The 25,403-nt window shown below is 43.3% G+C and overlaps 1 protein-coding gene across 1 annotated transcript in view; it reads right to left on the reverse strand.

Moving 5' to 3' along the window:
• Positions 1 to 25,403, reverse strand: part of SEMA6A (semaphorin 6A) — a 132,376-nt gene that overhangs the window by 11,796 nt on the left and 95,177 nt on the right. Inside the window, exons 11-18 of the mRNA XM_047092957.1 lie at positions 24,910 to 25,041; positions 22,535 to 22,690; positions 20,867 to 21,043; positions 20,401 to 20,541; positions 20,235 to 20,315; positions 17,558 to 17,616; positions 15,333 to 15,353; positions 9,302 to 9,466 (exon numbers count right to left, since the gene is read on the reverse strand). Of these exons, the coding sequence (XP_046948913.1) occupies positions 9,302 to 9,466; positions 15,333 to 15,353; positions 17,558 to 17,616; positions 20,235 to 20,315; positions 20,401 to 20,541; positions 20,867 to 21,043; positions 22,535 to 22,690; positions 24,910 to 25,041 (932 nt within the window). The remainder of the gene's footprint in view (positions 1 to 9,301; positions 9,467 to 15,332; positions 15,354 to 17,557; positions 17,617 to 20,234; positions 20,316 to 20,400; positions 20,542 to 20,866; positions 21,044 to 22,534; positions 22,691 to 24,909; positions 25,042 to 25,403) is intronic.

Raw genomic sequence — 25,403 nt, forward strand, 5'->3', positions numbered from 1 at the left:
ATGAGGCTATCAGTAAGTTTTGAGATAAAGCTAATATTATGTTTCCATTATTACACGTGATCCAAAATACAGATGGACTCTTTACCATTTTATTGTTAGGACAAAACAAATTTTAGATGAACACCACGCAGTTGAACCGGTTAAAGAGCAAATTTTTAACGACTCCAGATGTTCAGTTAATAAGATCATGCCTAACTTAGTCCCTGTAGTCCTTGAAAGTTCCATTAAGCTGTCAGAAAACTTTGCCATTGTGCGTGTTTTTGTGCAAAAGATAGGAGAGAATGGAAAAAGATTGAGGGGAAAGGGTGGGGGTAAAATGAATTCGTGTCAAGGGTGATGTGGCTTGAAAAGTGGCTACAGATGAAAGGTAAGAAGCACCTCTAGGGCGTGAATTGGTTTTTTAAATGCCCTAAGGTTTAAGTTGCTGATTTTAGAAGAAAAAATTCAAGTCTCCAGAATCATAATTTAAGCCCTTCATTTTTTTGAGACAATGGATGTTAGGTTAAAAAAAAAAAAGTTCTGGTTGGGATCTTTAGAAAAGGAGAATTCAAATATTGGCGTGCAGATTCAGGCAGGCAGGGAGATGAAACACCTTTCTACATGGCTGACATTTAACTTTTTTTTTCTTCTTCTACCCTTTCCACAATAATCTCATCAAGACCTTAGATAAATTCAGCAAGTTGTCAGGAGGATACAGAATTAATTAGATCAAATCTCCGTCCCTGCCTACACTGCTGCAAGTACAATTCGAGCCTTCCACACGGGCTTCCCAGTCCGTGCCCTCCTCCCCAGCACATGCTACATGGAAACTTCCACATCACCTGGGGGGAAGCCCAGTGCCTGACCCTCTTACTATACTGCTTTCCTCAGTTATTCAAAGGAAAGCCAGAGACTACAAATTGATTCCTTTTCTGGTAGGTGATGGAGAAGTATTAAATATAGTGAAAATAAATGGTGGCTCCTGAATTATCATTCTTTCTCAGGTCCCCCCTTTCCCCCCCACAGTTTCAAAGTCTGATCTGGGTGAAAACTCTGTGCCATGTGCAACCAAGTTTTTCATGAAAGAGGCAGAGAAGCCCAGATTTGGAGTTCAGCTTGCTGGGGGCTTTACCTAGGATAGAGCTCTTTGCTTGGCAAGGAACATCTACGAGGTAAATGCCAACGATGTGTAGAAATAGACATGTTAGATCCAAAACGAATGCAAAATTCCAATTCCCAAACTTACTGTGTATGTGTAACTAATAACCTAATACTGTTGAGTGATCCCTTTATTATTTGTCTGTCGTCCTCTTGATCTCTACCTTTCTCTCCCTCCCACCCTCCTTTCATCCCTTTTCCCCGCTTATCCATCTTCCTCCCCCAACGTTGCCTGTAGCTAGAGCCCAACCCCCTTAGCATGACTTTTAAGGCTCCAGACCACCATTTCAATGTCAGGTTCCATTCTGGACTCTGTAGACTCTCTCACTTTGGTCACAGCACATCACTTGTCTCTTTATCATTCATTACACTCTCTACTTGCCTAACTTCATGTCCTGGTCATGTCACTTACTGAGCTTGAAATGTCCTTCTTCTCCCTTTTATCCTTTAATACTTTACAAGGCCTTTCTCTAGCCCCGAACTTGGATCTGAGTTATGTCTCTCTTAATCCACTCTCAGAACTCTACTGGCCCCTCTTTCCTTTACCTCTCTTACTCTTAGACTTCACTTTTGCCCCACTGGCTAGCCAGGAGGTCACCTGCATGTGCCCCCCTGAAAAACTATAATCTCCTTGAGTTGAGGACATAGGTCGAATTCAGATCAGTATCCAATGTAACACTCATTTTATAGATAGCACCATTAGCTGAATGTCTGTTGAACGTATGAAGAAAGAAATTAAGGTTTTTGGTTTGCCTTTCTTTGAGACTGGAGCTGTTGTCACCATTATTAAACATATTTTCTGGTGCTTTCTGAGTTCCAGTTAATTTCCTCTAACGCCATGGAAATGGAAAACAAAAGCAGCCATATAATTAAAAAAAATACATATGGTTAACATCAACTGTTATAGTTGATAAAAACCTGAGGTTCAATAGAATTAGAAAGAATCAATAGTTATGGGGCTTTTGGGTGGCTTAGTTGGTTAAGCATCTGACTTCGGTTCAGGTCATGATCTCACAGTTCATGAGTTCGAGTCCTGCATGGGGCTCTGTGCTGACAGCTCGGAGCCTGGAACCTGCTTTGGATTCTGTGTCTCCCTCTCTCTCTGCCCCTCCCCCACTTGTACTCTGTCTATCAAAAATAAATAAACTTAAAAAATTTTTTTTTAAATACAAAGAAGCATATAAATAATAATAATAATAATAACAAAATAATAGTTTTAACTATGCCCCTGTTTAGGAACAGTTTGTTTTCTGAGCCTTTCTCAGTTAAAAGTAGCATTTGAAAGTCTGTTTTCCAGTGATAATCTTTTAATTTTAAATCTATCACATTTCAAACATGTATGTAACTTCTGGTGATAATTCTCTGAAATTATATCTAATAATATTTTTCACAGAATGAAAATTTTAATTTCTCTTATAAAGGTTATTCTAGGTTTTCTAAGAGTTAGAGGATAGTCGTAATCTAGAGATTAGATATATATATTCACTGAAGTCAAATTATCAGCGGTCTCTTTGAATAGGATAGCCAGGTAGTATACAGAACATCTGGTTAAATTTCAACTTCAGCTAAACAATAACGTTTTAGTATAAGAATGTCTCATGCAATCCATGGGACGTAATTACGTAAAAATCATTGGCTTATCTGAAATTGAACTAGGAATTCTGTATTTTATCTGGTAACCCTACTCAGTCACTGCTAAATAATGTCCCACAAACATTCTTTAGACCCATCTCCACCTTGGAGATTACAATAGTTTAACAGAGAGTAATAAAAATGATACTAAACCTTTATGGGGTGGGTATAGTGCCATTTACAAATTGAAATACTAATGGACTGAATTTCAAGAATTGTATCTTGTTTTTTCATCATCAGCAGCAATAGCAACTCAGAAACGTGTTATGAACTTTGAAGGCTAGTTTTCCTGTAGCATTCAAAAACAGATGTAAGTGAACTTGAATTCAGAATGGTTGTTGGAACAACGGTGGGCAGTTCCCTGTCCGCATCGTGTCCCTGGGCTGTGAGCATGCCCATTCCCACCGGTGCAGTCAGTCATGGAGTGTGGGCTGGGAGCTGAACCCTCTTGCCCCTGCCTGCTCGCTCGTAGGCTTCCCCATCAGACTGAGCCCTTTTCTCTGAATTCTCAGAGACTGCCCTCCTGTCACATTTTAAAATGACTGTGGTACTATAGGTTTTACTAATAAGAGCTTTGCAAATTACCACAGGCTAGGTCTTTTTGAAATAAAGCTCAAGCTGGTCAAAAAAGCCTGACTTGGGCAGCATTTCCTCAAACCTTAGAATATGAATCCTGTACCAAACATACCTCACTCCCCGCCCCCCCCATCCCCTGCCCCCTTCCCGTCAAGTGGCAGGTTGAAGGGAAGGGCTAAAGAAAAGGGGCTGAGAAACCTTTATCAAGGGCTAAGTTCCTTGACATCAGCCAAGCTGTCTTCAGTTGTCTGATATTTTCTTCTAAAGCCTGCCGCGCACACTTTTGCCTTGCTCACACAGGCAGTGGTGATCGGAGAGGCTTTCTGGATGCACTTTGATGTGTGTGTGTGTGTGTGTGTGTGTGTGTGTGCACGCTTTGTCTGGCAGTCCACTGGTTCTTGGATGGGAACCGTGTCTATCTCTCGTGTAGCCTCTCACTCCTTACTGGCGTCCAACACTGTGCTATGGAGCCAGTAATAAATTTTGCTTGAGACGCCTCAGAAAACATTTTTGTTATGGTAATGTTACTGAGGAAATGGCAGAGAAAATCTGGCCCAAGTTGAGGAGTCAGGCAAAGAAGAGAAGCTTGTTTTTCTTCCTTTACTGTTGTCATCAGTGATACTTTTCCCCATATGTAAGATCACCTACATAAGACTTGGTAGGAGCCAAGAAATAACTTACCCCATTGAGAGAACTGGGGCCCTTGAAATTCCCCAATCCATTAGATTTGAAGCATTGGAGGTTGTTAAAATGCAAGGGCACTCAAGGCCAGGCTCTGGTATCTACAATACTCACCCCAAACTGGATTTCTCAACTTGTTAATGAGGAAGGCCTACCTCTGAGGGGTTGAGAGTCAGAATAGGTAGAGTTTGAATGAGAGCACAGGGAAAAAAGGGTCAAGGGTAGGTTATTGCCAGGTCAGGGGAACACACTGTATCACGCACGGGTCCTTTCCAATTCAGAAAAGGAGACTGGCAGCAGAAATGCCGAAGCTCAGCTCTCCCTAGGCCACAACTTGGGGAATAACTCACTGCAAGCATCACTCGGGCGCTCACTGCTGGTCTAAAGTCTCACCAGACGCTTAACAAGGCTAGAATGAGTGATTTCCTTTTAGTCTAAATCCATTTTGCTCTAAACAACTACTTGGCCAAACTTCTCATCCCCACTCAGAGAGCTCAGTAGTTGGAAGAGCACCGGATCGTATCATTGCAGCACTCAGAGCCCAGCCATTGGCAACGTGGTGGTTCTACATCTTGTCCTTCCAAAGGCAGAAGCGAGTTTAATCCTCACCGGGCTCCTATAATTGCCCTGGGCCAGAGTTACCCAAAGCTTAGGCAACTACAGTACCACAATTTCAGTGATTCCAGTGAGACTCACCGACCGTACTCTTTGCTTAGTATTTTTATATCCCTACACTTCCTGCATTCGTGTTTACTTAGTATTTTATTTAAATTACCTTTAAAATAGATTTCAGATAGAAACTTTATATCATTATCACAAATGGGAAAAAAAAAGCACGTCACTTTTCATAGATAGGAAGTAACCATAAAAAAGTAATTAAAAGCAAAACAGTGTTAATTCCAGCTAGCTACAGCTGCCTGGTGAAGGCCCTAGCCGAAAGCCTGTTTTTTTCTTGTCAAAGCAGGAGAGTAGCACGTTAAGGGAGTTGTTAATGATAGAGCCTCAAACAGACTTCTTCCTCAACCTAACCCAGAAGACTGAAAGAGAAACAAAAAGGGTGTGATGTGACCTTCTTCCACAGGATTCAGTACTCTCAAATGCCAGGATCGCCAGAGGCACCTAAATCATCTCTTGCAAGGTGCCGCATGTCCTACTTGGGGGGGCCCTACTGCTGTAGGTGACCCTGCGTTGGAGGAATTGTTGATAAACTCTGTGATTTTAGAAAATTCTATTCAGGGGGGCGCCCGGGTGGCTCAGTCGGTTAGGCGTCCGACTTCAGCTCAGGTCACTGTCTTGCAGTTTGTGAGTTAGAGCCTCGTGTCGGGCTCTGTGCTAACAAACAGCTCAGAACCAGGAGCCTGCTTTGGATTCTGTGTCTCCCCCCCTCTCTCTCCCCCTCCCTTGCTCATGCTCTCTCTCTCTCTGTCTCTCAAAAATAAATGTTAAAAATTTTTTTTTAAAAGAAAATAAATTCTATTCAGGATTGTTAGGAAGGGTGGGCAATATACTCCTCATCATACTTTATGTATCTAACTGTAATATTATTTCCCCAAGTAAAATTGCTCACACAGATAGCTTGTACATTGATTAAAACATACTCAGCATCTACTGTATGTTTTGGTTTAAATTATTCATTTGATCTCAAATTTAAATTCTATTTCTACATCTTTTTCTTGTCTGCAGTGAGTGTATCCTCTTGACTAAATGTAATTGGTGACATCTCACTTTAAAGGTATACCGAAATATATAAGCATACGACAGTGCTGGCATTTCCACTCAAATGGGATCATCTCTGTATAGATTGACCATTTTATCTGTTTTCTGACAGCTCACGAGAACTCTCGCAAGTCTGAAGTAGGGGATTTCCTTCTGTTCTGATTTATTCTTGGGACCTAACACCAGTGGTCAGCATTTACATATTATATTGACGCTACACAGCTTTCTTGGCAGATCGGTACATGGCTAATTCCCTCACGTATCTTCCAGTCTTCTTGGAAATAAGGTTTTATAGTATTATTACTATTGGTCAGAAACAAGAGGCACAAGAGTGGCTATTAATTTTCAGTATTGCCTAACCTAAAAAAGAAAGCTCTTATTTCTTTTGCTGTGGAAAGGGAGGTGGGGGGAGACAAGCCAGATCTAAAAATAAAGTGGATTTTCTTTCTTATTCATATGTAATTAGAGCCCCTTTGTAACTACTCATTACCACCTCAATGGTTATAAGATGAATAAATAATATATATTTTTAAATGTGGCAAAACCAAGAAAGAAGTAGCCAGGGCTGCATCCAATTTATCAACTTGGTGATTAAAGGGCTGGCTCTAGCGGCTCCAGACATCTAGGGACCCAGAGATAAAACAGTGCAGTTGGCTGTGTTTTTACTAATGAATCTAGGGCTTGAAAGATATCAGGCAATTTTAAAGAAAAGCAGTAAGGACAAGAGACATTAGACAAGGCCAGTAGGGTAATGAAGGGCAAGGCCAGTTACTGAGAGAGAAAATTACTTCATTTTCTGTGATAATGCTTCTCCGAGCCTCACAGGCCTCTTCTCACGCTTTGTTAGTATGCCTGTATGTGTACATACAGCCTCAGAATGCTACTTACAGTGTAGAAGGAAAGAGCCTTGGAACATTCCACAGAAGGGCAGAGAGAGGGCTTGGGTCTATTATTTTGAAAGGGGGAGGCTGAGAACAATGGTAGCAGAAGGGGGTTAGATTGCAAGGTGAGGATTGGTGCTTTGACAGAATGTGAGGGACGCACAGGATTAAATCAGGACGAAAGACACAGCGAGGAAAAGAAAGAAAACAGCAAGCAAACATACTCTGGAAATGCAGCATCTTTTGGAGGATGAGGTGGGGCAGAGCGGGACCAGCCCAGTGGTGTTCACCATGTTTGCAGAGCAGAGCTGTGGGCTCCTTTGCTCACTGGCCTTTATTCAGCCAGAATAAAAAAGGCATGGGACACTTGACTCCTTAGCTAGCTGGTGAGCGGGACACATTTTCTGCTTAGCGGGGAAATGTGTGATATTTTAGAAACAATTCCAGAGTATATTTAGCTCCTAAAGCTGGGGCACGCAAATGTCACATTCCCATGAGACAATTGACCCAGTGAAAAGAGCACCTGCCAGAGGCCCTCGCAAAACCCAGGAAACCCTCGCATCCCAGGAGATGCTGCACACACGGATGTGACATCATTAAGGCACCCACATCAGGGAATGAGAAGAAGCGAGGAGATCACAGATTGGGCCAGGCTAAGGGACGTCATAATGAGTCAGAAAAGAAACTGGACTTTTCCAACAGAGGAACGCCATCACCAAGTCCAACCACACAGTGCTTGGCAAAACAGAACAGAAGTTTGAAATAAATCGTGAACATTAAAACAGAAAAACAATTCAGAGCAAAATGGAAATTAAAATCATAAAAATCATGGTAAAAGGAACATTAAGCTACATTAAAAAAATTTTTTTTCTGCATAACAACCCGTTGTCATTGCCCCATCAAATACATAATCAATTGTCAAAAACCAAACTCGAATTTGACAGGGCAAGGCAAGGAGTTAATAGCACAAGAACAGTGATCATGTTAAACACCCATGCAATCACCTCTGCCACCATTGTCTGACAATTTGTAGACTGCTTCCAGCTTTGTCAATATTCATAATAAGACCCAAGAGAATGAACAATGCCGAATTTTAAAATGATCTGTCAAAGTGTTAATTGGACTCTTTGATAACCTCCATCCCTTGGGGGAGTTAACGATTGGAGAAGATTCATGCCACCCGTCTCAGTGAAGTGAAGAGGAAATGATTGTAACCAACAGCTAGATATTTGGCTGACATATTTAATGCTTTACTGGAAAGGCCGTTTGGTTTTTCAGAAAGTTGGCAGTGGGCAAACACGAAGCAATTTTACAGAGCCGTCTCTTCTTGAGAACTCAGCCAAGACTCCCACATCTGCGATCTGGAGCCACACATAACAAATAATGGCACATGCTAGGGCTCGTGGCCTGATGTGATAGTTCTGTGCCACCACTGAGGAGCCTGGCGCTTTCTAGGGAATGGTAAAGGGAGGGATGCCTCCAACTTCAAGAGGCTGCTGAGACAGAAGCTGCTGTTTTTAAGATTTGGGGCAGGGAATATGAAAAGTTATAGAAGAATAATCAAAGTGATTATGGGAACGTGCTTGAGCACAAATTAAAAGGGCTACAATCTTCACTTTTTAGCACGTAGAGCAGCAGAGCGTATGGCACTCTCATGACGTGAGTTGCAAAAAAGAGGGTGGAAATTGAGCATGTGAGTCGGCCTGGAAAACATCATCTAAAAGTCAAGATGGAAATACGTATAGAGAAAACCCTGAGGGAGGACATGACAGACGGTCTTCCAAAGGGTCACCATGGCTGGTCCGTCCTTGAGACTCAAACCCTTGCTTGGATGAAACCCTTGAAAACATATAGAAGTGAACAATTCTGAATGAGGGGAAACAGCTCGCAACATAACTGGGCTTTTCAGTCTCTGATTTACAAGACTGTTTTTTGGACAAGTAAAGGCCTCTTTGGTTGCAGCTGCAGCTAAAGTAGGATGTGTTACCAGAAGCAGCCACTGGCGAGAAAAGAAGAGGACATTTCCTGTCTCTAGTTGAGCAAAGAAAGCAGGGGAGAATTTAGGACAGTTCACAGTAGAGTCCCTTTCATTGAGTGCAGCTTCCTTTCCATTTTAAATGCATAGCAATTCTGCTTGATTAAATAACATATTTTTGTCTTAGCTGTTGTCCTCAAAGGGCAATTACAGTACATTGCAGGACCGTGGCTCTATTCAAATTCAGCACCACGTGCGAGTGAGAGATGCCACCAGCCAGAAAAGGCTCTGCCCTGCTATTTCTCCACTCACCCATTAAAACGGGCCTTTACTTTGATGACACGCACATGCCCGGGCCGGCCCTGCATTCCATCCAGTTAGGGAATGGGAGAAGAGGACCCAGCGTTGAGGCCTGAGCTCAGAGGAGCCGGGGTGGGGGGAGGATCTGCACTGGGCCAAGCTGCTCCCCTTTGGGATGGAGGAAGCTCAGAAGGATGTTATTTGTTTTGTGTGGTTTCTCCTCGCTGGGGGTATAATTTAGGATCGAGCCTGGTGCAGAGAGGTGTTTTTTGAGGAAGCTTGGGAGCATCGTGTGCTGGGGGTGCCTGAGATGCTGCTGTGGCTCAGCTGGAAGCAGTTACACAGCCCTCCTCACTTTTCCCTCCCTCTCCCCACCGAGGAAGAGGCATTTCCAAGGCCTTACCCTTCTGGTCTTGGTGATTACGGGAAGACACCGCCCCCAAAGAGTCTGTGCTGTCGGGTGAGTGCAGCAGGTCCTTCCAGTCCAGCTTTCCCGCCCTAGACTCATACCCCTCTTGAGCCGCTGCATCCGACGTGGTGGTGCTGGGCAAGAGGGAACTGGAGTGCCCTGTTTTCATCATAAATACAGTTAGGGAGAGCATCAGCGGAGACCCCCACATTCCCTCGGCACAGAGGCCAAGAGCGGGACACCCGAGCCGGCAGTAAGCCTGAAAGGAGACGGCCTGAGAAAGAACAGGCTTGAGGGGTTGGGGTTTAGCAGGAGACTCCCCGCCCTGGCTGTTAGAGGCTGAAGGCCAGATCCTATCTGGGCTGCTCTCTGGGTGAGCCTGGGAGACTCCCTCAATCTCTCCGGGCCTTCGTTTTCCTTGTACGGCAAGTGGGCATGTTGCTTCCCTCCCCGCGTTGGGAGGATAGAAGCGACATGGTGGTGAAAGCACCCAGCAGTGTCCGACACACAGAACACGCTCAAGAAGTCCTAGTGTCCGGCTTTGGTCTTCCCTCAGCACTGGTCAAGGCGGGACGGGTCTGCTCTGGGGGGTCACCATGTGTGACTGGCGGGGCAGGTGCACGGTAGTGTTACAAACAGCGCTGCTGTCCTGAGCCTTTCTCACGGAGGGTGTGTCTGGTTTTCAGCTTCGACTCGGCCTCATAAACTTCCTATTTCTGAGAGAAGTGCCCGCCTGCCTCCACCACGGGTTCCCTGGGATGGCAGCGTCAGCCGCCCCTTGTTGCTCTGGCTGTGCCTTTTGTGTGTCATTCCAGCAAAGCCAGTTTCACGGTCTCATGACTCCTACCTCATAAAGGTTGTTCTTGAGGCCACACTGACTGACGTGATTCAGATTAGAAAGGGAGAGCTTTTGGGGATCCAGAGTAGCCTACCACAGGAAAACATCAGAAAAAGAATGGCCAGGTTGGGAGTTTGGGCCGACACTCTGGATTTTTCCTGTGAACACATTCCTCTGCTTTCCTTTCATCATGCCACAAGGCTAAATACAAGTGGCACCAGGTGCTCTGGTATAAACTGTCACGATGATTTCAAGAAGCCCCACTACCTGTTCTCTCTCAGAGAAAGAAAACTTTACCTCTCTGTGATTTCCGAGTAGAGTCTATGAAACTGTCTTACCTACAGCAGCCTCTTGAACAATGTTTAAAAAGTTATCAAGGCAACTACTGCGAATTTGTAACCGGTGCCTCTGGTAGAAGGTAGGGTGGATTCACAAGTGGTTCCAGCCTTGGGCTGCGATCACCACGTATGTGTTCAATAAAATACTGGTGACCAGAAAGAAAGATTAGAATGAGCAATACTCTGCATTCTTCTGTTTTACAGTTAGCATGGGAAGTTGGATTCCCAGGAGAATTTAATACTGCACACGACAGGCAACATTTTGTTTGAAAGATGGAGGGGAAGAAGCAGGGAAGCTAGGTGGCTCACCTAAGCTATATTGATTTCTCTGGAAGCACCACCCTTAAATGCCACCACAGAACTTGAGTAACATTTAAGAAACCGCTTTCTATGTAGAGTTTGTTTGGCTTCTGCACAGCCTCAGACATCAGCTTTGTTGCACAAAGTCTGGTTTATATCCAACTGTTAAGAACATGTTCATTTCAAACTCAGGAATGCCTGCACCTAGACTTTATTTTTTTAATTTTTATTTTTTTACATTTCTGGGTTTTGCTTCTCATCTCAGTGCTGATAAGAGAACAGAGAGGTAGGGAAATTAACCTGGACTTGGAAATACAGAATTTCTTTTATTTCTTTTTCGCTTATACTGAGGTCTAAAATGTAGCCTCCGTTTTCTACTCTTGAATTCTGCACCGCTCTAACAAAATACATGGCCAGCCTAAGAGAGCATTCAGCACCCAGCATAAGCAAACAATGAGACATTGCTTTGTAGGGAGTTAGAAAGGCGGGAAGGAAAAAAAAAACCAAACAAACCCTTTTCTCCAAGTAGCAAGAATTTCTTTTACCTGAATTGATATGCATTTTGAGTACTTTCAATTTAACTGTGTTCAAGGGGCAATTTTATGGTAATGCCCTAAGTATGGTTTAGGGAGAACATTTCTTAATACGGTAATCTAGGGGAAATATATGCCTAAGGGACACATTCTCCGTCGAAAGATTTCCTGGACCATATGCTGCAAATACATGGAAAACTCATTGGTAATGGAAAGCTATGGCTATGAGAGGAAATTAATGTGGACCAGATGGTAGTTAGGTAGGAAAATGCTTTACACAAATGTGAGAAATCAGCTCCTTCCTATGGCTGAAGCGTTAGTCTAATACCCACCACATCCCCATTTTCTATATGTAAATCTAGAGAAACCATGCATCCGATATACTCAAAATTAAAAAAAAAAAAAAAAGTCGAGCAGCATGAGGTTTGTATTCTTTGGAACTTATGCGTGAGGACAGGTAACACGTGCCACTGGTGAATCAGAGTCAAAGAAATTCTCAAAAGTTTTAGGACTGCCTTGTAAAAGCATCATTAAACAGCAGTCCTTAGTTTGAAATCAAAGAGGTGTATTAGTATTGCTACTTCTCTAAACTTAAACACGTTAAAAGGAAATCACTTATCTTCCTTTTTAACGTCTGACGCTACAGGCTATATAATTTTTTGTGCATTCATTAAGGGTCTCTGCAACCAAAATCATGCTACAAAAATAGGCAGTCATTTGTAGATACGGTATTACAAGTCAGTAGGTTTGGAACCTATAATTTTGTCTTGTTAATCCACTGTGAAAGGTCATATTTTAACCAGTGGACCTCATGACATCTTCTTCCTCTTCTTCTTCTTCTTCTTTTTTTTTTTTTTTTGAAGTAAGCTCTCCACCCAGTGTTGGGCTCGAACTCACGACCCTGAGGATCCAGAGTTGCACGCTCTACTGACTGTGCCAGCCAGGTGCCCCTGATATATTATTCTTATAATATATAATAAAATAGATAGATTTTAGAAGTTAACTTTAATATGCATCATATTGTTTCTCTATATCTACAAGTCTTTGTGATTCCAGAGGTTAGAGACCCTTCAAACTACTATAACTTATTAACAATGACTGCAGCCAATTAGACACAAAACAAGAGACATTAAATCAATACAAGAAAGGGAGAAAGAAGGAAAATAGTCAGGGTCCAATTCACTAAAAAGGGGGTTCTCACATATGTAACTGGTGTTGCACAGAACTTTTGCCAAGCGGAGAGTTTGCATGGTTTATTGTAATGATTCCTTTTTCTGGGTTAGGCAGTTCGAGTTTTGTGGCTCTCTTTATGAACCTGCACTCAGCCCCTGAACATTTTATGGGGACATGCAAAGGACACAGCTGGAAACAGTGGGTGTATTTTGGACTTTGTGGTTGGCTTCCTAGTCTATATCCATGCAGATAAAAATAGTAATTTGGTTCTTCCTTTTTAAAAAACAACTTTTTTTAATGTTTGTTTATTTTTGAGAGAGAGGGAGTGAGAGAGACAGTGACAGTGTGAGCGGGCAAGGGGCAGAGAGAGAGAGAGGGAGACACAGAATCTGAAGCAGGCTCCAGGCTCTGAGCTGTCAGCACAGAGCCCGACACGGGGCTCGAATTAGCGAACCACAAGATCGTGACCTGAGCCAAAGTTGGACGCTTAACTGACTGAGCCACCCAGGCGCCCCATTGGTCCCTCCTTTGATGGGAGAAATACAGTGTCTAGTCCAGTGCCTGGCACCACAGAAGGCACTCAACACATATTTGCTGAGTGAATTAAATCTATTCTAGGTTTTCTAATGGCAAAGTAAGCATTTCTTACAATAGTTTGTGAAAAGAAAGTCTCTGTGTTTTCTTTCGTAAGTACTGTCTGGATGAGTTCTCATTTTGGCGGTCAATCATCTAACCACTTAACACTGGATGGAATTAGCCTAAAACGGACTGGATCATTAAGGAGAAGTCCAGCTCTTCTTTAGTTTCATCACAGAAATCACTGATCAAGAGCTGAGGACAAACAGGCCTCATGTGTTAATATGGAGGAATTAGTAAGTTCCTTTCCTTTTGTAAAGGAAATAAGAGAGAAGCATAGATTGGAGAGTGATTTTTGTTCACAAAAAGCATCCCATGGTTTGATTATTCTTTCTTATATGAGAAATTACCTGGGAGTTAAAATTGGCCTTTGTCCAGTTGATGAATGCTAGGGAGGTTGCTGGTTCAATTAGACTTAAGACCTGGATTTCTCAATATCTGATAAAGATTATTCAATTACAGGAAGTGATTGCAGAGTATGATATTGGAGGAGAGTAGATGCTAAGTGGGTTCTCTTGTTGACGGGCGAGCTAAGCTAGATGACATCTGCCTCCTGAGAAATTTTTCTTCGTCGCTGGTCTTCAGTATACTGGCTTGAGTCACAGATGAGAGAAGGCTAAAGGTGGATGAATTCTGTGGACTCGTCTGCTCCCCACTGCCTCCCTCCACCAGGAGAACAGGAAGGAGAAACCAGGCATTGTTTTCCATAACTGCACAGCTAGCTCATTTAGGACCACACGGTCTTTAGTACTTTCAAAGAGGCTTTTTATTTACGCCAGTTAGACACAGAGAGGAAGAGTGGACGTAGCGTTATTAAACACGTTTGTTTATTTTGAACTATTTCTTCAGATTCTAAACCTGCCTTGCTCTCTTTTCTTTCCCTGTTTCCCCCTTCCTTTATTACCTCTACAAACACCATCCTAGAACTGTAATTGTTACACATTTTTAACACAAAACTATAAAATGTGCATCTGTGAAACTCTTAGGTCCCCATTATAATGCAAAGCTTATTAAATCTACCATCACACGTGTTTTTCATATTATATTGCAAAAGCACACGGGGGTGCCTGGGTGGCTTAGTCGGTTAGGCCTCCAACTTTTGCTTTCAGCTCGGGTCATGATCTTGAGGTTCGTTAGATTGAGCCCCACATAGGGCTCTGTGCTGACACAACAGAACCTGCTGGGGATTCTCTCTTGCTCTCTCTGCCTCTCTCTCCTCCACTCACGCTCGGTCTTTTTTTCTCAAAATAAATAAACATTAAAAAACACACGAATGGTTTATCCTCGCAAACATTAGGGAGAACTCTGAGAATGACAGTGGTGCACTTCTAAAGTTGTCTTCTAAAGAACTCAGAATGTTTTATTTATGGACTTCATGGCTTTGTTTAATACAGTGTGTATTTCAGAGTGGAAACAACGGGAGGAATCCTGTTTGCACATCATTCCCCCCACACCACTCCTCCCTATATACATTCTGAAGAACTGTCACTGAAAATATGTCTAAATAGTCATACTCTTTGTGAACTTAAATTTCGATGGCTAATTTCCATGTGATATTGGAAAGGTTTGCCTAGTAAGGGCTGGTGTCTGCATGATGTCTAGATTTTTTTTCCCCTGCAGAGGTTACTGCCCTGGAAGTCAGCATTTTAGGGAATGGTATTCTTACCAGTCAGGAGCTACAGCCTATTAGTTACAAGCACTGTTCTTTTATCTTGGATAAATTTGTGTCCAAAAACAATTACTTCTCCCTCAAGAACTCATTAAACATATTCACCGAATTCCCTAAGGTTGGCAAATTTCATGTTATGTGGATTAAAAATGTAGGAACCAGTCTCATACGTCAGTTGTCTCTCATAGAGTGATTTTTGAAGCACTGTGAAATTAAGAAATAATTTTAGTGAATTGGGGCCCTGAAGTAACAAAGAATCTGGTCCGTGATGTTTAGGGATGAAAACTATAAACTACCACAGGATGAGTGGCTTAAAATTACAAAAAAAAAAAAAAAATCTATAAACTGACCATATACTGTGTTGTAAGACATTTCATGATCTGGAAGAGGAGTTGAAATGTCTATAAAAAAAATAATGAGGATAAAAAATTAATTAAAAAAGAAACCTAAGGTTTGAAAATACTCAAGAGGATTAGTGGAAGAGGATTTCCCACATAGATTTCCATCGATATTAAATCATGAGTAATATCTTCCTTACCATTCAGGGCCACGAAGGAATCTGGAAGACAAAAGGGAGGAGAAGGTTACTTAATGTGTAACACTGTGCTTAGTGTGACTTACATCGTAAGTAGGAATGAGCTTATACAGAATTATGCTAACATATGATCCCCACTACTAAGTAAATGCTTTTTAATTTCTGCTTGTAATACAAGACGCTTCGTACTGGGTCCGATTTCATACCCTCCTCTCTCTTTTCCGAGTGAGTTTCCTCAGAGTCACTGCCTTTGTTTTCAAGACTCAAAGAAAAAGCAAGAGTTTGTAGAAACAATGGGAACCGCCATTCTATGTGCCTTACTCTGTACAGTGGGGTGTGTATGTGGGCGAAATAAGTGACACTCGGACCACACTTGCAAAACAGTTTTCTTTATATTCTCTCTCATTTCATCCTCTCGACCATGCTGTAAGGAACTGTCCAGTATCACAATGTTCTGAATTCATCATAGGTTTTCATTGGGAAATTAAAAACAAAAATAAAAATACTCATATACACGTATAGGCAACGCACACATGTGCATGTGTCTGGGTCTTATCGCTGGCTCATTTAGCTTGCTTGCTACCCAGACTCTGACACCAACTCTTCATGATTCCCCCATTTCCCTTTACAATCCTGTTCAAGAGTCACCGTGCACCAGTTATCTGAACCCTCTGCGTGCCTCTGTGTGAATAGATGTGTCTCATAGAAGCAGGTCATGCTCCAGCAGGAGCACAAAGAGCAGAGAAGCCACTAGGAAAGGCAGCAGAAGGTCAAGTGTACCTCCTGCCCTAAGCCGGCACCCTAAATGTTGCACCGGTAATAGAGTTCAAGGTTAGGAAGCACACGAAAACACGGAGGCTTGAACACTGAGACTGAAGAGTAAATCGCTGGCTTGGGGCCTGAGGATCTCCCCCGTGTTAGATACAGAGGCTTCCGTGGGTTCCTTGGCCCGAATGCGGTGTGAGCCCTACTGGTGTTGTGGACACGTGATAGAGACAGTTAACAACCATTTTCACATTTCTCACGTGTTTAGTTATTCAGTTCCCGTTGACTCTCCTATTTTCTACAGATGCCTATACCACCAGATCCTAAAAATATGAAGCAAATTATTCACTGAAGTCAGCTAATTTAAGTTCGCTCACATAGACACATGCACAAACCGAAACTTGTTTCCCTGAAAATGGAGCCATGAGGCACCAATGTGATTGAGATCCACTGATCAAACCTCAAACTGTCTCACTGCACACAAGTAACACAGATCTTTTGGTGATGCCACTGTCTCCCGTGTTGATTTCTGAACTCAATAAATTCTGTGTTTGAAGACATTAGAAGAAGCTTTTGCCAATATTGAATATTTGGAAACAAAATAAAAACAGCAAAAAATTTGGAGATGAGGATGCCCATAGCCCTCTTTGGTTATAGTTGATCTCCAAAAAAAGATACGGTAGAAAGTTGAATGGTACCTTAGAGTCAGAAATTTCAGTACTTGTGGCTCAAAGATTTAAAACACTGCAAACTAAGTATTTTCTAAGAGAATGGCATTCTTCTCTAAATTAGCATGAATAAACATTTTCAGGAGAATACCCATACTAATCAGATCGCAGGACAACTGGGCAGACATTTGACCAGAACCTTTTATACTAAGTTCCAACTAAAATGTTACCATTTAATAATTTTGGAAATGAACTTGGGGCTAAGCATAAAAGGTTATTTTGAGTCACCCTTTACTTGAGTGGGTTCTTTCTGAAAATTTTCTTTACTGCAAATGGTAATAGACATAAATCTCATTAGAAAAATAATTACTTTTGTTAGTCGATAAGTTCAAGAAGAACAAAACACTCCCATTCAATTAAAAAGCTAGAGTATAGCAATCAATCTTTTTATTATTTAGTTAAAAGTTACGGGGTAAAAACACGTTTTTTGAAACTAGTTTTTTAATGGAAATGTTGATCTAACTTACTGCTCTGCTATAATTACTATCCTCTAGAGTGAATTTGTTCCACAGCACTGTAACCGTGGAATAGGCGCCAGCATTTGTAGCAACGACATCGACAACACTGGCTTCATAACACGCTGTTTCCTTGATTTGATGTGTAGAAGATGATTTCTGTTACTTATGCATATTCTAGTGCCAGCCGCACTAGGGCCACATGTGGGGTGACGTTTCTAGGCCGTCCGATAAAAGGGTCTTTGCACCAAGATGTGCGTGGATAAAAAGCTTTACTTACTGTGACAGTCTCCCAGGCCATCTGTGTTGCCACGTTCTATGTCCTGTTCAAAAGTCAGTCTTAAAAAAAAAAAAAAAGAAAGAAACAAATTCAACATCATGAGTCGTTACTCCAGAATGAGTCTGAAGTTTCACTAAAGAAACCAGCACAGTTTGATAACTTGAGCAGCAGGTGCAGAAACAAGAAGTAGATAACAGCTTGAAAATTTGTCTCCGAAGTTTACAGAAATGAGTCTTCTGTGACTCTCCGTGGTTTGAGCAGTTAATTCTGATATTATTCAGGGAGTTAATTAGTTTGCAGATTATTTATATCCTTCTTTTACAGATTGAGCATCTCTTAAGCGTTTAAAAAGTTTAAATGTCAACATAACTCTTTATAAGTGATACAGAAGTCTCTAAATTAAAAAAAAGAAAAGGTCTTTTGCTCTGTACTTTTTGTTTGACCCCAGCACTGCCTTCCTAGACCTTTATTTCCTTGCCCAGAAATAACCTATATGAGAAAGTGTTCAAAGGAACAACTGGCTGGTGGGTACGGAGCTCCCTTGAGGGGATGGGACATTGTGGTACATTTGGCTGAGACCACCTGAGACTCTGTGGCCCTGTGACTCTGGAGTATTACCCTCATGCTGACTTTTCTTTCAAGTCTCCTTGGTCCCCGTCGGGCTGAAGGAGCTTTATAACAAGACCAATCTTAATATATATATTTTGATTTTTAAAACAAGCACACTGGAATCATCCATGGGAGAACTGTCCTTTTGGGGGAGAACTCTGTACCGCCTCTCACGACGTAATTGAAACTCTGTTTTGCAGCTGCCTTTAGAGTTTATTTTATGGACCATATAGGAAAAGTATCTTAAAAGTCACACCTTGATCTAATAATACACCATGTTTGTTTTCCAGTGTTTTTTTTTTCTATGTTAAAAATCAAATTCATATTCAAAGGATAAGGATTTTAGTGGTAGTGAAAGCCAGTATTCATCAGTCCCTGAAGACCACTCTTCAAGGAGAGTTCCACCATGTTTTAAGCAATGAAATATATATGTAAATCCTTAAGGGAACAATTTTGGCATTCACATATTGACTTAAAAGTGATATTTTTAAAAGTTTGTTTTGAGAGAGAGAGAGAGAGAGAGCATGCACACGTGAGCAGGGGAGAGGCAGAGAGAGAGAGGTAGAGAGAGAATCCCAAGTAGGCTGCATGCCCGTCCTGGAGCCCGACCTGGGGGCTCGATCTCATGAACCATGAGATCGTAATCTGAGCTGAAATCAAGAGTCAGAGGCTTGACTGACTAAGCCACCCAGGTTAAAAAATACATATATATTTTAATATTTATTTATTTTTGAGAGAAAGAGAAAGATAGAGCGTGAGCAGGGGAGGGGCAGAGAAAGAGGGAGACCCAGAGTCTGAAGCAGGCTCCAGGCTCCAAGCTGTCAGCATAGAACCCGATACAGGGCTCAAACCCACGAACCATGAAATCATGACCTGAGCCGAAGTCGGACGACCAACGACTGAGCCACCTAGGCGCCCTGACTTAAAAATGATTTTTAAAAGTCAGTCTTACTACCTTTGGTCACACCTTGAATGTAGAAAGGAGATAGGTCATTTGTTAGCTTCCCCTCCTGTGCTTTGAGATCTTTTCTCCTTCATTTAGAGGGTCCCCATGAAAAGATACAAAGCTCCAGTATGTCAATATTGCTACTTGTGGAGCTGATACAGTGATACATAGTGAGTCGACCCTTCACATTAGTCAGATTTCCAAGTCAGACTTCACAATTATCATTGGCTCTGCTTGTGGGAATACTTTCCCTCAAATTTTGCCTGTGGCGGTCATCAGATGTGCCCTCCTGTCTGTCTAGCTGTTCTGAGATAGGAGAAGAGGTCCAGAGTGCCATGAAGACCTGGGGAACGTGACGGAATGGCTAAGACAGAACTGTCCTGCCGTATGGCACCTTCCTTGAGTTGCCATAACTTGTCAAAAGACGTGCACTGGATTTCACATCCACTAAAATAACGAAAAGAAACCTTTTAACTAATGCCATTCAAGCCCTTAAAGTCAGGGTAACAATTTTAAGCACCCAAATCACAGGTGCGATAGGCTGGCCCGATCTAGCTGATCTGTTGGAGAGCTGCCAAGAATTGATTGGCTCCTTAACGAGTAATACGGTCAACTGTTCCTCAGTGCAAGAGAATGGGTTATTGGATGCCTATGCCATACTTGCAGTACAAATGCGTCGTTTAACAAATGCTCCGTGAGCTCTTCTTGGCCCTGCATGGTCAATTAGAGGAGTCACTTTTGCTGTGGCTGGGCAAACCGCAGCACTAATCTAATTGGTACCCTCCTGCTCCTTTTCTCTGCTGCTCTTATGCTGCAGTGATCAAGGCGTGCATCTTCTTGTCCCGCTCTCCAGGGAATACTTAGAAGCCCACAGTGTTTCGTTTCTCTGTGTTTTTAATCAGTCTGAGGATGGGTGATTAATCAATCGGAAATCTGCCACATGTGATGGCGGGGTGTTGCATGAAATGGGGAGAGGCAGGAGGACCGCCAGCAGCCTCACTGATGAGGTCTGTGCACAGAAGGCTGAATGGCAGCGGCGTGCGAGAGCACAATCAATCGTACATCTAGAACGCACCGCGGCTGGGGGTCACTTTACGCTTTTCCACACCTCCGGTTCCTTACCTGCTGCTGGGTGACAGATGGGCACAGGAACCTCCTTCCTTTACCCACCCACAGTATGGGTCTCTGGAGGCGATACAGGTTCTGCAGGAAAAAGATGACCATGAGCTACTCCGGACTCCCCTCTAAGCACCGTGCCCTCTCATGGTCGGGGAGGCAAAATACATACTTTTTACACTTCCCGTGTCGTTCACAGCGGCCCAGGGGAAGCTTTATCACACAGGTGGAGAATGCAACGTACAGAGAACTGCTGGCTTTGTCTAGTTGCATGCCCATAATCCTCTTGTCCTCTACCCCATCGTAGCTGCACCTGATTTTATAAGGTAGGATCATGAGTCAGTTCTCTTTTTCTGGCCACCCCGCCTCCCGGCCCACAAGGTGATCCCTTAATCTGATCTCACTGAAGGTGAAACAGATCCTAAAGATGCCCCCCTCCCTAGCCCTGTGTGGTGTGTCTCTATATAAACGCACATTTATTGGTAAAGAGAAAAATAATGCTTTTTTCCCCCCCGAACAATACTAAAAGCCTCCTAAAGGCTTAGACAACTGAAGTCTGCTCTTCTCAGATTTTCCTTTGAATGAAAAGGATCACAGTGACAAAGAATGACTAAGAAAGAGCCCAACAGTCTACGTACTTTTCAGGGTTGTAAACGCTCATCTCCTCCAGGAAAAGGCTGTCATTTAGGAAACCACTGTTTCCTATCCTGGCCAAGAACTTCAAGATGATCCCCTTCTCTGATCCCAGGAAAACCACAGTGTGATTCTGATAGGGCCCAGCAGCACTGTCCACTGCAATTTTGGTCAGGCGGTATCTAAGATGACAGGATCACAGTTTTTATCTTTGTTGGTCTGTCATTCAGGGGTCCCCTTTTCCACTTCAAACAGTTGTGACTTCGCTTTCTAGTAATGACCTCAAGAAAAATGTATGCATATAGATAATGTTCTCAAGCTGTTCTGGTCCTTTATTTCCATATGTGGAGCATTAGTGTGGCTCCAAGGGGAGGAAGGAGGTATGCATTTGCGGAGGCCAAGTTACAGAGCAAAGAGACAGCCCAACCATCTGAAACCACTCAGCAATTATCTCTTCCATGAGCACCAGGGAAAGGCTGATGTGTCCCATGAAGAGGGGAAGAAATGATAATGGAACTCATTTAACATTTCAGTTAACATGGAAGAGAAGAGCACGGCTACCAGTTTTCCATACTCTTCCTTGGAGGTGCAAAGCCTTGTCAACGAAATGTCAGACTGGAAAGCTTTCCAAGTGTGTGTAGAGGGGCTGACAGTTCTGAAGGATGGGCAGGTAGGGTGCTGATGACACCATTAATTGATATGAGGATGTACAAGCCAAACAAGGTCCACTTAAAGCCAAAGGTAAAGGGCATCATCTTTCTCTGGTACCTCTCAGCTGTTCACCATGCCACGGATACTGATCTGTGCCAAGCACCATGGCAGAAACCAGAAAACATGAACCCTCCTGCAAGTTATATACCACAGTTTTCATTTTATGGGCAAGAGTCATTGTAATACTCTAATATCTTTCAGTAAAATCACTGTTTAAAAATGGTGGTGGGACCCCTGGCTGGCTCAGCCAGTTGGGTGCACGACTCTTGATCTCAGGGTCATGAGTTTGAGCCTCACGTTGGGCATGGAGCCTACTTAAAGTAAAAACGGTGGTAGGGTTGAATGACATTTTGTTTGATGACGGCCACTGCAGGGTGGTACTTGGGAAATCCTGCTGGATCATTTGGAAATAAGGTCTAAATTACAAGAAGGAGTATTTGACGCTATCACAGATTTCTAGTCAACTATCCCCTCTCTTCTGGCCACCACTTGAGGTTACAAATGGTGCAGTATGAATCCCTCACACCATCATTCTTGTCCAAGTGTGCCGTTCATCCCTGGCCTGACAGCTAACAACCCAGGGGCAATACTCCGATGGAATCTGGAGCATGTTTTGCAACCATGTCCAACCAAACAGGTATCCACAGCCATTGACTGGTTCTCCTTCACTGCTTCTCTGCTTTTGCACAGAATAGGCTAACCCGGAAGGAGATATTTTCGTTACGTCTAATCGCTGGCATGTGTCCAGTTAGCCTGAAAATATCAAAACTCTACCCACTGGGAATGTGGTTATGGGGGTTTTGTGGCAGGCACCCAACTGGCCAGCCTGTCACAGCTGAATCAATGCCCAGGATAACAGAAGATGTTTGTGGCATTTCAAATCATGATCCACTGATAGGTTTTATGAGCATGGGACAGAGTAGGGAAAGATCCACTTAGGACATGATTTGCTTGACACCCACCTGACCATCGTCCTCAGGAACCATGGCCTGTTGATGACGGAAGGCACAGCCTCATCCATGAGTGGGTGCGTTTTGATGAAGTTCAGGGTATCATCAGGAAACTCATTGGAGGTTGCATATTTTTCTAAGGACGATGAACCAGCACAGCAACCTGGCCTAAAAAGAGACAAAGGGAGGGAGCTTATTTCGTGCCTTATGGCAAATTCTTTGAACGAACTGCTTCCCTAAGCATCTGGCACGCAGGAGAATGTACCGTAGGCTGAGAAGAGGAAGTTGAACAATGCAGAATGCCACCAAAAAAATATGCTTGGATTTTTTCCCTGCCGCCTCCTCATTCCATAGAGAAGCTCCAGCCAGGGCAGTTCAGCATCAGCTGGGGGCAGCTTGGCTTCCCCCCAGAAGCACAAACAAACCTCATAAACAGTGATGGGAGCTTAAAACAAGTGAGGAAGTATGTGCTTTGCACCTGTGCCAGAGACTGCTCTACCTGTCCTAAAGCCCTGCTGGAAGTTCTTGAGGCATTTGTTCCACACAAAGAGAGAATTAGCTGACACTTCCACAAATGTCAAAAACAAAGGCATTCATAAAGCCGCCAGGCAGCAGTATATACCAGCAGGGCTCCACCTCACCCTCTCTCATTACCTGGGGGTCAGAGAACGGGTGGGTTTTGTTTTTACTGTTTTCATTTTTTGTTTGAGTTGGGCAAGTATATGAAAAGCCAGTTACACTGAAGATTGTCTCCTGAAAGGTCATTTCTTTATTTTTGAGCAATGACAGTGGAAATTCATTGCTACAAGAAACTCTGTGGTCTCGGGAGTCAAGGGACAACGTAGTAAAGTCAGGTCAGGGAAACACTGACCACAGCCCTTGTCCACAGCCCTGCTCTGCCTGTGGGTTCCGGAGAGTAAAACTAAACCCTGACAACACTGGCGTGATCTGGCCTCACGTGCACGCTCTTTTGTGGCACCGACCAAGCCAGCTCCACGAGACCATCCTGATGTCGGCAAGAGGAGGGAGAAAGCACGTGGAAGGGCGGGGAGAAACACATTGCCACCGGTAGAAAATCAAAGTTTATGTATCCTGGTGATGGCTGGCTGTCGCCGTCTCTATGCACCGAGGAGACCCTGTTATTTAAGGACTCCCTGAACTGTCATTCCTCAAACTTAGCTCCCCTTCCTGCTTATCTAGAAAGTAGCTACACAATGCCAGGCAGGGACTTAGCGAATCTTTCTGAGGTTGCCAGAGTGTGCTTTCTGCACCTAGTCTGCTCTCCGTGGGTAACAGAGCATATACACACCCCGGATAATTCAGGTGATGAAGATGCATGAACTTCAGAGGTTTCTCCCCTGGGTTTAGTGGTTCATGTTATCTGAGTCCGCTCGATTGGATGAAGTGGGCTACTTTGTGTGTGTGTGTGTGTGTGTGTGTGTGTGTGTGTGTGTGTATGGTGGGGGTGGTGATTGGAGGTTGGAGGAGAGAGTTGGAAACCAAAAGGTTTAGATATTGGGCTTCTTTGCAGAGGCACACCAATTCCATGGAGGAAGCCAGATGCACAGGATGTTTCTATGGAACTTAGATGCCAAATGTTGTAATGAAATTTTGAAGCATGTGCCACATGATGAGGGCAGGCACGGGGTTGGGGGGGGGTGGAGTTTCATCCTGTCTGGGTGGGAGAGAATGAACTAGCTGATTTAGTGTGAAGATTTGATGGAGGTTACATAGGACCAGGAGGTCTCCGTGTGGTCTCGGGACAACACGTTCCCCACAAAAGCGATTTGGGGGCATGTTACGGTGGAGGGATATGCACTGTGTCTGGATCCAAAACAGATTAGAACCTGGTAGACCAGGGAAAACCTGATAAAACAAGGCACTCACTGGTCTCTATCTGCCGTTGCCCTGGAGTCCTGGACTCAGCTCCCATCCAGCCTGGTCACAAACTCCAGGGATCACCATTTATAGTCTGCATTTTATTAGAGTGCAGAGACATGGGTCTGTGTGGAAGGGAAGGGAAGAAGGGTGGAGTAGTGCAAATGATCACGCAAGTCTGTGAACTTGCACAATACACTCTCTAACTCTCTGAGCCTCAGTTTCCTCAGCCACATGCCAGTGGGGCTGGCTGGGCCAGATGCTTCCCATCAGCCTAGGATGACCTTGGATAAGCCACAGAGGTAGAGGTTAAGCAAAAGACTAGTGTCATTGAATGGGTTAAGGGGATGAAGGCAAATGGCCTGATAGATCTTTCTGTTGCTCTGGTAGTTGTATCGCCGTGGCCAGCATGGAAGGCGCTGGTAGGCAGTTCTTAAGATGTTCATTGTCTGGGACCAAGCTGCCCATTTCTTGCAGTTCAAAACAGTCGTATAAATATTTACACGTACCTGGGTTTGGGCACTCTTTCATCAGGAACTGGTGTCCAAGTGGAATCTGGAGACTTCTGTTCTTTGAACCTCCCAGTGAACACATTGGCGATGTCAAGCATGTCATAGGCACAAACTGCAGACCCAGGGATGCTGTAACAGAACATTTCATACAGTGTTCCTCTCACAACAGTTAATGCGTGCAGCTTGGAAAACATACTACAGAGCAACTTCCCTGTTTCTGGCGGTTGGAATTTAAAGTTCACACCCTGATCACTGTGAATGTAAAGGATCCCAGTATATAAAACGAATGTTTCTCTGAATCACATTTGCATCCGTGGCCTTAAAGAAAGGACTGGTTGCAGCAAACTCAGAGAGAAAAAAAGACCCCTACATGTTTGTATGGCCTTGGGAACCGCATTTGTTTAGAACTGGTAGTTTAGAAGGTTCATGAATTCCCGGAATTTTCAAGTCACTAACCCAAAGAGAAAATCTTTGGAAAACATTCTTCATCT

Source organism: Lynx rufus, unplaced genomic scaffold, assembly GCF_022079265.1.
Source record: "Lynx rufus isolate CCGP_SWC_20201006 ecotype Redwood Valley unplaced genomic scaffold, mLynRuf1.p SCAF_1, whole genome shotgun sequence".
Lineage (NCBI taxonomy): Eukaryota > Metazoa > Chordata > Mammalia > Carnivora > Felidae > Lynx > Lynx rufus.